A 17,225-nucleotide genomic window follows, 5' to 3' on the forward strand; every position below is an offset into this window, starting at 1 on the left:
AGCAGCAGTTTTTAGTTGGAGAAAAGGTTGAGTGTACGGCTTGTGATTCTTAGTGTCTACATTGTAGACTGTACAGAAAGTGAGAAGAAAAGGGCTCTGTGCTTTACTGTTAACTGATTGGGTCAGCCCTCAGGCAGGCTTTGGTCATGGGTATTCTTGGTTGCAGCTTGCAACAATAGCTAGTTATGTCCTTCCAGAGGACAGTGACCTTGTCACCTGCCTCCATGTGTTTAGGTTAATCAGAACATTTTCAACTACTCCAATCCTCGGAAGTGTTCTGGCTAACTCCCCTATTTAGGGATATAAGTTAATGGATCTGCAGACATCCTAGTTCACAGAGTACCATACCATACCATACCATACCATACCATACCATACCATACCATACCATAGTGACTTTAGTTACGCCGGCTTTAGCAATGCAGTACATAGAACAATGTCTTATATTATTGGCATCTAAAAGTCAACAAAATTCTGTCATTTAGTGAAGAGAAAGGCATGAGAGCCCTTTTCCTAGAGTTGATATGACCATATGTAAGTTTTGGCAAGCGATTCTATGGCAGCCTAACTGTAGTCCTGCCGTCCCAAGCAATTGAGGATTCTGAACTCTCAATGTAAAGTTCCTCTGACACAACTAGAAGACCAAAGGGTCAGAACATAAATCGTCTCATGTGCCTTCTTTATGTGTGGAGAAGGGGTATGTGGGTTGGTTCCTGCTGTCATTTTCATATCTTTAAAGGGGAGGGGCTAGGTGCACAAAGTATGAGGTTTCATCATGCCATCTTCACATGCGTGTCATATGTTGTTCTGTGAGTCCCCTCCCCTCTCACCCTTGCAGCTTGCTTCCTCCCTTTCCCCAGTCAGCTTCCCTTTCCACTTCTCTTTTCCATGTATTCTATTACCCTGTTTCCTACCACTCTTGAACTGCTTTGCTCCCTTCTAGTTTCATAATCTATAAACACATGTATAAGCACACATACATATACATGCATACATATACACACACATACATACAATTTTAAATTTGGGTTCTGTATCTATCTAAGTTGGGTTTCATTACTGTGAACAGACACCATGACCAAGGCAACTCTTATAAAGGACAACATTTAATTGGGACTGGCTTATAATTACAGTTACAGTTCTATTATTGTCATGATGGGAAGCATAGCATTATGAAAGCAGACATGGCGCTGGAGGAACCAAGAGTTCTGTATCTTGATCCAAAAGCAGCCAGAAGGAGGCTCTATTCTGATTAGGACCTCAAAGCCCACCCTGGCAATGACACACTTCCTCCAACAAGGACACACTTACTCTAATAAGGACATACTTCCTAATAGTGCCATTTCCCATGGGTCAATCATATTCAAACCACCACAATATTTAAGAAAACATATACTGTCTTGGGCTTATTTTTCTTCACACAATGATTTTCAATACATCCATTTTATTTTCTTGAATGGTGCACAAGTTTTGTTTTTCTTTTGGCTTTGAGACAGAGTTTCCCATGTAGCCAGGCTGTCCTGGAACTCACTGTATAGACCAGGTTGACCTCCAACTCAAAGAATCACCTGCCTCTGCCTTCTGAGTGCTGGGATTAAAGCTGCACACATCACATCCAGCTTGATGGTGTATAACATCTCATTGTGTGTATGCACCATGTATTTTCTTCACATATCCATCTTAGATAGGTTTACTGTTGCTGTGAAGAGACACCATGATGAGAGCAACTTAGGAAAGAAGCATTTAACTGAGGGACTGGCTTACAGTTTCAGAGAGTGAGTCCATGAGGAGTGAGGAGTATGGCAGCAGGAAGGCCACATAGCCCTGGAGTTGAGAGCTCACATCTGACCTACAAGTTTTAGGCAGAGAGAGAGCAAGGCTGAATCTAGCATAGGTTTTGAAACCTCAAAACTGACCCCCAGTGACACAGCTCTCCCTACAAGGCCAGACCTACTCTAATAAGCCACACCTCCTAATCCTTCTTATAAACAGTTGCACTAAATGGGAACCAAACTTTCAAACCGTTGAATCTGTGGGGACTATCATTCAAACCATCACATATCCATGGATGAACATTAGACTGGTTCTACTTCTAGCTTTGAAGAATAGTCCAGTAATAAACAAACATGGATGTCAAGTTTGTTTATTGGGATATGTTGGCTTAAATTTTTCGGGATGGACAACCAAGAATGGGATAGCTTAGTCAAATGTTCTAGGGAAACAAAAGCTCCATTATTGTCTCTACAAAGGAATGTAACAAGCTGGTTGCCTCATTTGTAAAGTTAAAATCCAAGGGCTAGCAAGAGGGAGCAGAAGGCAAAAAGGAGCTTGCCACCCAGTCTGATTTCTTTAGTGTGATCTCCAAGACTTAAATGGTGGAGAGAACCAGCTTCTAAAACTATTGTCCTCTGACCTCCACATACATGACATGACACATGACCACACACTTAACATGCAAAAAGGAATATAAAAAGAAGGAAAACAGCAGAACCCAAGATGGCTGATGATGGTGATTATTTAGACTTTAGTCTTCTTTGAAAGGGCAAAACCACCATAATTTTATCATTTTGTATCTTTTTATGAAACTAGAAGCTGATTTTTTTTCAAAAGAGACACAATAAAACATTGGGTTATTGTGTTTGTTTGTTTGTTTGTTTGTTTTAAAACAGGGTTTCTCTGTGTAGCCCTTCCTGTCCTGGAACTCAAACTGTAGACCAGGCTGGCCTCGAACTCACAGAGACCCAACTGCCTCTGCCTCCCAAGTGCTGGGACTAAAGGTGTATGGCCCATACCTGGCTGACACTGAAAGATCCTTAGCTCTCTGCAAAGGGGTTTGGATCATTCTCACCACCATAGCTGGGTTTCCCTGTGCCTGGAGTGCTGCATCCAGGATGCTTTTTCTCCATGTGCCATTGATTGAGATGAAATTTCCAATGTGAAAGCTAAGCTGTTTTATGACTGTAGGGTTAATCTTAGTGTTGGAACCTTACTACGATTATAGCATTCAGCAAGAGCAGGCATCTATTTACAGACTTCAAAAGCCATTCGAGGCCAGGTTTTTGGTTTTCTGTCACCACATCATGACAAACCATAAATATTTTCCTAAATGATACTCATATGTGCTGTGTGTTGGAACTCTAAAAAGATTCTATGACTTGTTAAATGTCAGATACCTAGCAGAAATGGTTTTTTATAAGCAATAAAAATTATGCTTTTCCAAAGAGCCAACATTCTATTTAAGTCTATGTTTTTGGTATATTATATTCTGATTTTCTTTGAGGCCTAGTATGCATGTGTGTTTTGAGAACCTTTATAAAACATGAAGATCACCACAACTAAGACATTTTACTGTCTGCTTTAATGGTTAGAAAAGAAACCTCTTCAAAGAAGATTGAAGATAAAGTCTCCTTGAAAAGCAGTGAAAACAGACCCTCTTCAAGGAGTATTGAAACATACCGGCAGTTCGACCTGTGGTCCTCTTCCTTCCTAAAAGAAAACTCAGGTAACAAATAGCATTAGTCTTACTGAACTGAGTAATTGTGGCTTCTGTTTCAGCTCACTGTCCACGACCTATGGACATGAGTTGACAGCGCTGTTGCTCTAAGGTCAAAGGAAGCACGATGTGTAATATACTGGATTATTTGATATACAGCCAGATAGGACATCTGTGGCTATATATTATATAAGATAAACATTACAGGGTGTTAAATCCTAGAATGGATTAAAATAATATGAAAACTTAACAAGTTATCATACTAGATACCAGCCTAAAAACCGGATCCAGTTGTCAAACAGACACTGACCTTTCTCTTAGGATGTTCATCCCCTAGACAGAGATGGTTCTTACAAAGTAAGCGTTGAAGAATAGATACAAAGGAGAGAAATACTGTCGAGTGTTAAAGATAAAGGAAATCCTGTCTTACCACATGATGTAACTGGAGATTTTTACATTTCACGAAACAAGACACGCGGAGAAAGACCTTGCCAAAGGGCTCTTATTAGTGGGACCAAAAGTTAAAAGACTGGAGAGGTGGTAACCAGAGACTAGGCAGAGAGCAGGGAGAAAGGAGTGCTGAGGAAAACGGCCAGTGCAGGTTAGATATAGGAGTTAGAAATCTGATGTGTTGTTAAACAGTAGGATGACTAGAGACAAGAAAAATATATGTTTCAAAAAATTAGACAGATGGAGTTTGTTTTTGCCATGAGGAAGTGATACATTTGATGAGGCGTATTTAACCTGCTTTAAACATTACAAAATTTATGCATTCATCAAAACATTACATGGTTCCACGACAGGGTCTTTCTGTAGAGCTCTGACTGTCCTGGAACCTACTCTCTAGACCAGGCTGACCTTGAACTCAGAGATCCACCTGCCTCTGCCTCTCTCTGCCCCTCTGCCCCTCTGCCCCTCTCTGCCCCTCTCTGCCCCTCTCCCCCCTCTGTCTCTGCCCCCTCTCTGCCCCTCTGCCCCCTCTCTCCCCCTCTTTGCCCCTCTGCCCCTCTCTGCCCCTCTCCCCCTCTCTGCCTCTCCCCCCCTCCCCCTCCCCCCGCCCCCCGCCCCTCTGCCCCTCTGCCTCTCCCCCTCTGCCTCTGTCTCTCTGTCTCTCCCTCTCTCCCTCTGCCCCTCTCTCTGCCCCTCTCTGCTCTGCCTCTCTGCCCCTCTCTGCCTCTGCCTCTGCCCCTCTCTGCCTCTGCCTCTCGAGTGCTAGATTCAAAAGTGTGTGCCACCACCACTCAGCTGAATAGTTGCAATTATTATCAATCACTTTAAAAATAAAAATTTTAAACAGTGATATAAACCACCACCAAGAAAGATAATTTGAGGGTGTAAGAGGGCGATGGTGACATTAGCAGCACCCAGGAGAGAGTGCTTTGGCTGCAGAGATCAGAAAGCTTCCTCACAATGCTGAGTGTCTGCATCGAATGAGACCATCCTTGTGATGTCACAGGGTGTTCTTAATCACCTATTATGACCCTTCCCCTGATGACATCAATATGGTGAGGTAGCGCACAGGCCAGGTGCACTTTGGCGGTTCAGGAGGGCGTGATTACATGGAGACTGTGGACGAGACAAAAGCAGGTAGATGGGACCCTTAAGATCCACTCTCCACTTTCACAACGGCCATTCAGTTTAGAGTCACTGTCCTCCCCCGCCACCCCTTGTCCATGTTTTGCCAGCCTGTCTTCTCTGGTGCTCTCCCCTGAGTGTCTTCTTTTCCTTTTTCATATACGTGTTTATATGTCATTTATCGTACCTCATGGCCATGATCCCATTGAAGAAGAGACTTTATAGACACTCAGAAACCTCTGAGAAGGGGCTGTGTCTGATGAGTTCAGTATGAAGGACTACACAAAGCCAAAGGCACAGTTCATACTGCTTCCCAGAGGCCCACACTAGAAGAAACGAAGTAAATATTCTTTTAAATTGCCCTAATAGTACATTTTAATGTACTTTAGGAAAGAATAATACAGAATGTCAGTAGGAGTATTAACTCCAGCCAGACTTACTCCCAGACTGATGAGGTTGCCATTTAATATGGGGTTGTTTGATTTCTGTGCCCCCAGTCTCTTCATCAGTAGATAGGGACAGAAACACTGCCCAGCCGGAGCAGTGCTCAGCAGTAAAGAGCACTGACTCTTAACTGTTCCTGCAGAGGACCTGGGTTCAATTCCCAGCACCCACAGAGCATCTCACGACTGTAACTACAGTTTCACGGGTCAGACATCCTCACACGAATATAGGTGCAGGCAGAACACCAGTGCACATAAGATTAAATTAAATTTAAAAGATTTTAAAGAAACCTTGTCTGAATAACCCCCCATATTAAAATTTAAGTAAATAAATACAAGAAACACTAATTATCTCATTGGGAAGTTGATAGAAGTAAAGACCTAATATGCATACAGACGGGAGGAGTGATGATTATTTTGTGCGCCGACTGTTTTTATTAACATGTCAGTCTCACGGATGCTCATAGGATCTGGTCCAGTTTAACACCTAAACTTTCCATTGTTTGTTGGTTATGCGTGTTCCATTTAAGGTGAAGTGAACAAGGATTTGGTCCTTGCAAAGCAAGAGAAACCTAGTGAGTATTGCCTTGAAGACATTGAGGAGAACTTGTCAGACTCAACGGATGGTGATGGCGAAGAGGACAGCAACAACGAAGACGACGAAGGCCCCGCTAAGAAGGAGACTCGAGCCCCACTGGAGCTAATGGCAGAAGTAAGTCTGTGCATGTGCATTGTAACTGGAGGCATACACACACCGAGATGGTTAAACAGGACACAGTCTTCTCAGCTAGAGGAGATGAATCCATACGTATTAATTATTTTAAAATTAGCCTATTGTTTTGTGGCACAACCTTCCCTAAACCTGGGACTTACATTATCTTGATTTAGCTGGAAGCCAGCAAGCCCTAAAAATCCTTCTGTCTCCATCTTACCCCAACCAGACCCAGAGCCAGGGTCTCGGGTGTGGACAGAACTCATGGCTGGTTTTACAAGTGCTTGGATCAGAATTCTGGTCCATATAACTATGAAGCTAGTACTGAACCCTCTGTCCAGCCCTCAGAACTTAGTTCTAAATGGCTTATTGGCAATTAAAAGTGTTCATTAAATATTAACATCAGAAACTGGAAAAATTACAAGCAAGAACTGAAGAATTGACTTAAAATCAAAGAAAAGTTAATAGATCAAGTGCTAGATATTTGAAAATGGGCAGATAAACCAATGTATATCATAATTAAAGACAAGGCAGAAAATTGTAGGCCTAATAGCACACACCTATGATCCCCATGGTGGTGGGGTTGGGGGGTGGGGTAGAACAAAAGGTTCAGAGTCATCCTTAGCTAGAGTTTGAGGCCAGCCTGGGATACTCGAGACCTTGTGTCAGAGAGAGAGAGAGAGAGAGAGAGAGAGAGAGAGAGAGAGAGAAAGAGAGAGAGAATGGAATGGAAAGGAAAGGAAAGAGAAAGGAAGGAAAGAAGCAAGGAAGGAAGGAAAGGGAGAAAGGGAAATAAAGTACATTTTAAAATAAAGTAGCTATAAAAAGGAAAGGAAATTAAAAATAGTGGGGCTGGAGGGCTCAGCAGCTGAAGCACTGACTGCTCTTGCTGCAGACCTGAGTTTGGATCCTGCGTGTGCTCACCTTTCTGACAGCTCACAACTGCCTGTGACTTCCAGGGTCTCTGATACCCAGTTCCGGCCTCTGTGGACATCTGACGCACACATGAAACTCATATGTACATGCAGGCACTCACATAATAAAATAAGTGCAAAATTAAATTAAAATCTAAACCTTGGACAAGAATAGAGATTTTTTTAAGTAGTTATGGCATTTGTTAATATGTAAGGAAAGAAGGACTTGAATTAATAAGCAGCAGAAACATTTCTCAATGAGTTCTGTTTACATTACATTACAAAGCTTTTAATTACATTTTTCTTTTATTTGCTTAGTGGGAGGTGGGTGTGTCTGTTTCAGCACGCACATGTGGGTCCTGGGATCTGAACTCAGACCATCAGGCTTGGTAACAAGCACCTTAACCAGCCGGGTAGCCATATCACCGGCCTAGGAAAGAAGTGTTTATAAACCTTAGGATAGAACCTGAGAAAAACGTTAAAGACCTACTTCCTAAATTGGTAAATGGTTCTTTTTCCCAAGTGTGGGAGTGAGAGGAAAATAGCTCCTCATTGTGCAGGGGACTTCACTCTTGTAGATAGATCCCTGTGCTTGTATGTAGTTCAAAAGCTGTCTTACACAAAGAAGGACTGCCATCAGATAGTAGGGTGTTTTGTGTATTAGAAGCAAATTAAAGAGCTAACAATATGTCTTAGTTAGGGTTTCTATTCCTGCACAAAACATCGTGACCAAGAAACAAGTTGGGGAGGAGAAGGTTTTACTGCTGTGAACAGACACCATGACCAAGGCAAGTCTTATAAAGGACATTTAATTAGGACTGGCTTACAGGTTCAGAGGTTCAGTCCAGTATCATCAAGGCAGGAGCATGGCAGCATCCAGGCAGGCATAGTACAGGAGGAGCTGAGAGTTCTACCTCTTCATCTGAAGGCAGCTAAAGAAAGACTCACCTCCAGGCAGCTAGGGTGAGGGTCTTGTAGCCAACACCCACAGTGACACACCTGCTCCATTGGGGCCACACCTTCTAATAGTGCCATTCCCTAGACTGAGCATATACAGACCATCACATTCCACTCCCTGGCCCCCATAGGCTTGGTCAAACATATGAGTCTATGGGGGCCATACCTAAACATAGCAAAATGCAAAATACATTTAGTCCAACTTCCAAAGTCCCCATAGTCTATCTCAACAATGTTAAAAATCCAAAGTTCAAAGTGTCTTCTGAGATTCATCCAATCACTTAACTGTTATCCCCAAAGCAAGACAGGAAACCAGCTGGGCAAACTCCACACTCTGCATCTCCATGGCAGTCTTCAGATCTCCAACTTCTTTTTCATCTTTGTTGACTGCAACAAACTTCTTTCCCCTGCTCTGGTTCCACTCCCATGAGCAAATAGCCCACAGCTCTGGCATCTAGAACATCTTGGGGTCTCCAAGGCAACTTCAATGTTACAGCTTCCAGTTTAAATATCTCAATTTGTCTTAGTCAGGGTTTCTATTCCTGCACAAAACATCATGACCAAGAAGCAAGTTGGGGAGGAAAGGGTTTATTCAGCTTACACTTCCACATCATCAAAGGAAGTCAGGACTGGAACTCAAGCAGGTCAGGAAGCAGGAGCTGATGCAGAGGCCATGGAGGGATGTTACTTACTGGCTTGCTTCCCCTGCCTTGCTCAGCTCACTTTCTTGTAGAACCCAGGACCACCAGCCCAGGGATGGCACCACCCACAATGAGCTGTGCCCTACCCCCATTGATCACTAGTTGAGAAAATGCCTTACAACTAGATTTCTTGGAGGCATTTCCTCAACTGAGGCTCCTTTCTCTGTGATAACTCCAACTATGTCAAGTTGACACGCAAACCCAGCCAGTACAATTGACCCCTGGTCAACTTGGCACACAAACACATCACTATTAAGCCTCAACCCTTACTTTCTTTTTCATCCCCAAGATCTAAATAACTTTAAAAGCCCCAGTCTTTATAAATTCTTACATATTAAAATTTCAATCCCTTTAAAATATCCAATCTCTTTTAAAATTCAAAGTCTATTTTCAATTCAAAGCCTCTTAACTGTGGGCTCCACTAAAATACTTTGTTCCTTCAAGAGGGAAAATATCAGAGCACAGTCACAATCAAAAGCAAAATCAAACTAACTGTCCACTGTCTGGGGTCCACCCACGATTTTCTGGGCTTCTCCAGGAGCTTGGGTCACTTTTTCAGCTCTGCCTTTTGTAGCACACACCTTGTCTTCTGGGCTCCAGCTGCCTGTCCTCCACTGCTGCTGCTGCTGCTGCTGCTGTTCTTGGTGCTCATCTCATGATGCCGACATCTCCAAAACACTGCTGCCTTCTGCTGCCACTAGGCTTCACCAATAACCTCTCATAGGCTCTCTTCATGGTGCCAAGCCTCAACTTTTCTTTGCATATCCCCTTCAGTCTTGGGTCATTGATTCTAACTGAGGCTGCACCTTCACCGATGGCCTTCCATGGCCTCTCACAGTGCAAAGCCTCAGCGGCTCTTCATGACCCCTTCATGCCTTCAAAACCAGTACCACCTGGGTGACTCTTACACATTACCAAGTACACTCACAGCACAAGGTACAACCTTGGCTATCTCTGGAATACAGCTTCTTTCTGCTCTCAGAAAACACTTCCCAGAAGATTTCACTCAATGATTTTGGCCCCTTCTTAATCACCACTAATTTCTTAGTTACAGATAACCAGCATCCAAAGTCCCAGTAATGCAAAGGTTTCCATTTAGTAGTTCTGGTATCTTGTTAATCACAGCTGATTACTCAGCCCCAGATAACCAAAATCACAGAATCTTCACAATCAAAACAGCAGTGGTCCTGATAAGAGTCTTTAATCTTCCCTCTGAAATGTCACAAGTCAGGCCTCCATCGTTTGCATTGTTTTCAACGTTATCTTCCAAGCTCTTATAGATCATTCCACAGAGCTCTTAACACCTAATAGCTCTTCTAGCCCAAAGTTCCAAAGTCCCTTCTACAGTCCTCCCCCAAAACATGGTCAGGTTGACACATGAATACCCCACTCCTGGTACCAATTTGTTTTAGTCAGGGTTTCTATTCCTGCATAAAACATCATGACCAAGAAGCAAGTTGGGGAAGAAAGGGTTTTACTGTTGTGAACAGACACCATGACCAAGGCAAGTCTTATAAAGGACATTTAATTAGGGCTGGCTTTACAGGTTCAGAGGTTCAGTCTAGTATCATCACGGCGGGAACAAGGCAGCATCTAGGCAGGCATAGTACAGGAGGAGCTGAGAGTTCTACATCTTCATTTTAAGGCTGCTGGTGGAAGACTCACTTCCAGGCAGCTAGGGTGAGAGTCTTGTATCCCTCACTCACAGTGATACACCTACTCCAATGGGACCACACCTTCTAATAGTGCTATTCCCTAGGCTGAGCATATACAAACCATCACACAATACAATGTTATTCTAGTAAAATTATACCCTAAGTTAGGAAAACTTTGAAGAGAGACTGTTCAGGTCTAGGGATGTCAGCTGGATGGTAGAAGACATGCTCAGTCCATATAAGGCCCTGAATCAACTTCTGTTCCCAAATAGCAAGTAGACTATTCAGTGCCAGAGAGTGATCAGTTTAAGTTTCTGAATGATCTTAATACATATGCACATAACTGTTATACATGTGTATATGTGCTCATTTACGTTTAAAAATGTCTGAAGGGGGGGGTGCTAAAAAAAATGCCTGAAAGGAGTTTGTTGGCTTCTTGACTAAAAGCATTGGCTGTTCCTGCAGAGGACCTGGGTTTACTTTCCTGCACCCACAGGGCTGCTCAAATGCATCTGTAACCCCACTTCTAGGGTGATGCCCTCTTCTGTGGGCACTAGGCATTCACATGGTACACACGCACACACACATACACACACATACACACACACACATACACATACACACACACACACACATACACACACATGCACGCATGCACTCAGGCACGCAGGCATGCACGTGCATGAATAAAAACAAAAATCTTAAAATATAAAAATACATAAGTGGTTAGTTGACTGACTACAGACTCAACCATAGAGAAATGAGCAAATGTTAAAAGCAGAATAGCTGTAGGGTAAGATGGGCACTTCCCTTTGATCCCAGTCACTCAGGAGGCAGAGAAAGGCAGATCTCTGTGAGTTTGAGTCCACCCTGACGTACAGAGCAGGTTACAGGACAGCCAGGGATACACAGAGAAACCCTGTCTCAAAAAATAAAATAAAACAAAAGCAGAATAACTAGTCACTAATCAGTATTTTTTAAGGGAGTTTGTTTAAATTTTGTCTTAAAATCACTTATCTGAAGAATTTGTTTTCCAGTTCCTGAGAGCAGAAATGGGTCGAGACTACCAGCTGGCAAAAAAGTTATGTCAGATGAGTAAGTACAAAACACTATACCTTCTCCAGCTCCCCTCGCTTCTAGAACAGAGCCCATAACATGCAAATGGCTTGACCATCCCAGTCTAGTAAATTCTCTGCCAATGTCTCAGAGATCCTTTAGCATAAATGAGTTCAGTTGATCTGTGAACTCACTGGGACTCCTAGAGCACCTCTGTGTATTAAATTGATGTAGACAGACTGATGCCGTCCTGGAAAGCAGAATCTTCATGACAGGAGACAGTAAATCGCTTTATGCTGCTAGTTTCAGAGTAGAGTCAGGTGGCCCAGGAGTCCATATTAACTGAACATGTGTTTATTCCACAAATGTTCAGCACTGTGTGAGACCCTGGAAAGTCAGCAGTCTACCGAAACCAACCCCACAGCCATGTCTAGTGATGGACAAACAATAAAGTAATAAGTAAATGGTGTGTCATGACTGATAGGCGCTATGGAGAAAGCCAAAGTAAGGAAGAGGAGGAGAAGGTACTAGAAGGTCAGTTTCCATGGGATGGCCTGGAAGGCTTCATTCAGAACTTGAGCACAGAACTGAAATGTAGGAAGTCAGAAGGTAGGCATATGGAGGAACAAGGCACAGAGCAGGATGAACCGTGGATGTGCCGAGAGCGGAGGGGCCTGAGGCAGCAACACAAACCAGTGTGGATCGAACTGGGCAAGAGGCATGTGCTAGCATGCAAGCCAGAGACACGACATGGGCATGGGCTGAGAGGGCATCACCGACCTTTCCCCAGCTGAAGGACCGTTTTCCCTGTGGTAGGTGGAAAACACTGGAAGCGTCTGATCAGAGGAGAGATAGGGTCTACCTCATCTTTCTAGCTGGTGGTTGGTGGTTAGAATTACTCAGAATCATTGTGGTTTTCTTGATGTCCAAGCAATGGGTGCTTTACTGACTTTCTTAAATCTGTGCTTGATAGTTTTATCAAGTTCAGAATTTTCTTGGTCATTACCTTTTCACATACCATATCTGCCCTAGCTGGTCAGTCTCCTTTTCTTGGGTCTCCAGTTAACAGACAAAATTAATAATAAAATAATGAATAATTTAATAGTAATAATAATAATAATACTATTGCCTAACATGTATCTTTGACTTGGCCTTGAGTTTTAAACTTTAGATCTGGGGGCTAGAGAGATGACTCAGCAGTTAAACACTGGCTGCTCTTCCGGAGGACCCAGGTTCAATTCCCAGCAACCACAAGGCAGCTCACACCTGTCTGTAACTTCAGCTCCAGGTTCTCAGACTCCCTCGCACAGACTTACGTGCAGGCAAACACCCATGCACATAGGATAAAAATAAGTACATTCTTACATTTTAGTTCTGTGCTTTGTTCTAGGCGTACTCTGTTGACCTGTTTTAGGGGTTGTATACCCTCCTTCCCCATGTCCAGTCTGCTGCCAAAACTATCCAGGGAGAGAATTTCAGAGATTCCACTTTACAACTTTACAGCATTTCTTTAATGATTTTGAAATTTCCCAGCTCTCAGCCGGCATTTGCTGTGTTTCCAACTCCTCTGTCCACCTTTGCTCTTTGTGTCTTTTGAAGCACAGGAATAGCTGATCTCATTTGAGCCCAGGAGATAATCCTGATCCCCACAGGAAAGTTCCTAATGTGTCCTAAGAATTGTTAGCATGCTTCACCAGAAAGGACCCATCATCAAATAAGTTTGGAAAGCCATAATCCAAATATGTGAATGGTTCGGTAAATCCTGTGTTTACTCCTCCATGTAAACTTTACCTCCTCAACTGACCTAGTTTCCCAAATACACATTAAGAAATGGGCGTGCAAGGAACAGGCTCTACAGAGGGTGTTTGCCTCACAGAAATCTGATGATAAGCATATTTTAGTCTAACTTAAAATATAGAAAGAAGTAGAGTTTTACAAGAAGATATTGGTTCAGAGGACACCTGATGTCCTTGAAAGGAATTTTTGAGCAGGCCCATAGTCCAGCTCAGACTGATGATGTTAGCCACATCAAAAATAGTCACCGGCTTGGGGTATTGAGACGAAAGCCAAGGGATCATTTCCCCAATGGAGCCTTGAACCATTCACAATTATCACATATACACAGACAGACAGACAGACAGACAGACACACACACACACACACACAAATAGCACAATTGGTGTTTCAGTGCCCCCTGGGGGGCCACCAAGATAGCGTGAAGAGGTGACTGGAAAGAAACAGGAATAATCCTCGAGGCTGGTGGGAAAGAGACAGAGGGTGATCTATAGAGTTTTGAAAGTATAGGGTGACTCTGAAAAGGAACTGTGGCTCTAGGATATTGGTAGCATGTCTACAAGCCCAACAGAAGTGACACAGGTACAGCAAGAATCAGCAAAAGGGAATATTACTTTAAAAAGTGGGGGCAGGGCATGGAGAGGAGAGGACATAGAAGTGTCAGAGGCCAGATACAGACTAGGGGTGAAAGCTGTCAGAATGAAGAAAAAGAAATACCATCGTTTCCCTATTTGAAACATTGGCACTTATGTCATGGAAGGGTTGGTACAAGGGAGAAAGCTACTCTTTTGGGATAGACAGGACCTTTATGTAGGCACTGGGTGGGTGTGGTTGGAGCAGGAGCAGGGTTAGCAGTCACTCAAGTTGTCATTTGCAAGACTGTTGCCCTTTGGAGAATTTCTTCTCAAAGAGGAGCTATCTCGGCCTGGGAAGGAAGCTGTGCTGAAGAGGTTGTGTTCTTCAGATAGGAGGTAGGAAATTCGGGAGAACATCATTTAACCCATAAAACTCCAGAAAGAAGTGGAGCGTTTCCTTTGTTCTCAGATGACCACGTGATGTGTTGTGGAAGCTCTTGCTTTGTGCTTCCGCCTGCTCTGATTGACAGCTTCTGGCAATCTCGTTATTGGGGGCTGTTTGCTGCAACACTCTCGATATCAATAACATGTATTCTTTTGTCCATTTTCAGTCCTAATCTATGAACCAGAAAATCCTGTGGCCAAAGAATTTTTCTCACTTATTGAAGAAATATTGCTGAAGGGTAATTTTAAATTTTAAAATTCCTTTTTTTTTTCATAGAACTGTAAATAGTGTCTAAAAAAGTTAAGAGACTGTGAAAATATATCTTCAGGGAATGTTGAAGAATGTCTAACACAGTGATTCTCAAACTTCCTGTCGTTGACACCTTTTAATACAGTCCTTTATGTTGTGGTGACCCCCAAATATAAAATTATTTTGTTCCTATTTTATGACTAATTTTGCTACTGTTATGAATCATAACATAAATATCTGTATTTTCTGATGGACTCAGGTGCTCCCTGTGAAAGGGTTTTGACTCCCAAAGGGGTCAAGATCCACAGGTTAAGAACAACTGGTCTAAATGGGTGTTTAAAATGGTGAAGTAAAATCAGCTTGTCTTCTATGAATGAGAGAGGTGACTGCCCATTCTCTCCATGGGATGGAACTGCCCACACAAGCCAGCTCCCTTGAACATGGAAAAGCAGAATGTGTCACCATGCCTATGTGTCACAGTATTATGTGTCTCACAATTTTCAGTGACACTAGAGCCCCCTAAGCCAATTCCCCTTAGTCTATTTCAGATTTTCCTTTCCCTTTTACAAAGTTTGGTTAGTTTGTTTTTAAGACAGACTATCAAAGCCAGCCCTGAAATGATCCTCTTGCCTCAGCTTCTTGAGTTCTGGGATTATACATGTAACATCATGCCTGCCTTTTAAAAGATTTCATTGTTAATAGTAAGAGTCATTTTTTATAGACCTTTGCTTTAAGTTAATTTTGAACCTACAAAACATCTAGTCAAGATAACTACATTGATGTCCTTGTTCTATTTTAATTCCACCCCAAGTTCATCTCGGTTTTCACAGTCCTGAAAATGCACATTTGGTGGTAGAGGGAGCAGATATCTAAGAGCTTTGGAAGAGAGGGGCCCTGGGGGCAATGGTTAGCATCTCTCTCCTCTCTGTGGCAGAGAAAGCTCAGGAGGAGGAGGAGGAAGAGGAAAGTGATGAGGACTCCAGCAGCGAGAGCGAGGTGGACAGCAGTGAGGACGGCAGCGAGGACAGCTCGGACGAGTGTGAGGACGGGTCCTAGCGGGTGCTGCCATCACAAGAGTTATTTTCCAGAGTATATGCCATGCAAATCCAAATATAACGTAGAGAGCTGCCGCGTGGCGTAACTGTGGCTTCTTCGGTGCTGAGTTCAAGCGTTCCGCATTCCTAGTTTGAGCTCCTTGCTCATGTTCAAGCCTGACCATGTAGGGAAGCATGGATGAGATAGAATGTGCCAGGAACACAGTTAGAACAGTAGAACATAAAGTGCGCTCTACGTACTTCATACAGCCTTACAACACTACGTAGTAAGTATGCTCTATCCCCATTTTACAGGTGAGAAAAGCAAGGTGGTGAGGGTAAATAGTTTTCTCCTATTTGTAGTGTCTAGATTTGCCTCTGTAACATCATGGCTCAACATCTGTTCTTCCAGTCCCCTTTCAATGACCACATCAAGCCTTAAAACAAAATGGAACTCACTGTTCATGTAGCATGTGTCAGTATATGTGGTGTTCAGTTTCTCCTCCCTGGCCGAGAACATAACCTCTGTGTTCCTCAAGCAGGACTTTGGTGTTCTTCATGATTGTATCCCTAGCAACCTGGAAGTAACTGGAAAATAAAGATTGGTGTGCGTGCATCTCTCTTTGCGTGAGTGTCTCTCTCTTAGTGTGAGTGTGAGTGTGTGTGTGTGTGTGTGTGTGTGCATGTGTGTATGGCCTTGGTAGGGACAGAATGATGGTTTCTGCCCCTGGGACAGGCCAGCAGGTATGGGCCTCCATGAGTGTCGATGGCTGCTATGGGAGTAAGGCTTGTTTGTATAATAATGTACATATTTTCACATTCCTCCAATGATTGTCCTTGTCCTCCCTGTTAACATTAATGACTCCATGATAGTCAGAGACAACATCAGTCCGGAAGGCAAAGGTGTGGCTAATGTCTCAGCAAAATAGTAAACACTGGGACCTTTAGGACAGCCCTTAAGGATGTTGGAAAGAATATTAAGAGCATGAGTTCAAAAGTATATAGTGTCTCAACTATGCAAAAATAGAAGGATGTGATATGAATTGTATAAGGAACTTCACAGATCTAAAGGAACAGAGGTGACTGCACTATGAGCCAGCTTGTCAGAAAGATACAAAGGCAGGCAGATACAAATACAGGCAGATCCCCGAGTTCAAGGACGGCCCTGGACAGAGTGAATAGGTCCAGGCACCTTTAAAATGGTAGTTCCAGGTCGGGGTCCCACCCAGCTAGTTTATTATCTATGTATAACAGAGGTAGGTAGATCTCTCAATTCTTTTGTTTGTGTGTGTGTGTGTGTGTGTGTGTTTGTGTGTGTGTGTGTGTGTCTGAAGGTGTGTGTATATGTGTCTCTGAAGGCCAGAGGGGACATTGAGTCCCCTGGAGCTTGAGTCACAGGTGATTATGAACCACCTGATATGAGTGGTGGGAACCAAACTGGAGTCCTTTGCAAGAGTAGCCAATGCTCTTAACCATTGAGCCATCTCTCCAAACCCAGGATTCAGTATTGTTTGAAAATTTTCTGCCATTTTTAAATTGGCTGTGAGATAATTAAGAAAATTTTAAAAATCATTCCAAAATAATTTCTTCATGAATATGCCAATCTGAATTGAGGGCAAGAT

At 43.1% G+C, this 17,225-nt stretch overlaps 1 protein-coding gene across 2 annotated transcripts in view; it reads left to right on the plus strand.

Annotated features, from left to right (window-relative positions):
- The window catches only part of Erich2 (glutamate rich 2), a 34,054-nt gene extending 17,835 nt beyond the window's left edge, over positions 1 to 16,219 (plus strand). For both annotated transcript variants that reach the window (XM_032903461.1, XM_032903462.1), the window contains 5 exons: positions 3,369 to 3,502; positions 6,042 to 6,223; positions 11,488 to 11,545; positions 14,487 to 14,558; positions 15,504 to 16,219. In XM_032903461.1, the coding sequence (XP_032759352.1) occupies positions 3,369 to 3,502; positions 6,042 to 6,223; positions 11,488 to 11,545; positions 14,487 to 14,558; positions 15,504 to 15,625 (568 nt within the window). In that variant the 3' untranslated portion in view covers positions 15,626 to 16,219. The remainder of the gene's footprint in view (positions 1 to 3,368; positions 3,503 to 6,041; positions 6,224 to 11,487; positions 11,546 to 14,486; positions 14,559 to 15,503) is intronic.
- Positions 16,220 to 17,225: the final 1,006 nt, after the last annotated feature.

The sequence above is a fragment of the Rattus rattus genome, chromosome 5 (genome assembly GCF_011064425.1).
Source record: "Rattus rattus isolate New Zealand chromosome 5, Rrattus_CSIRO_v1, whole genome shotgun sequence".
Taxonomy (NCBI): Eukaryota; Metazoa; Chordata; class Mammalia; order Rodentia; family Muridae; genus Rattus; species Rattus rattus.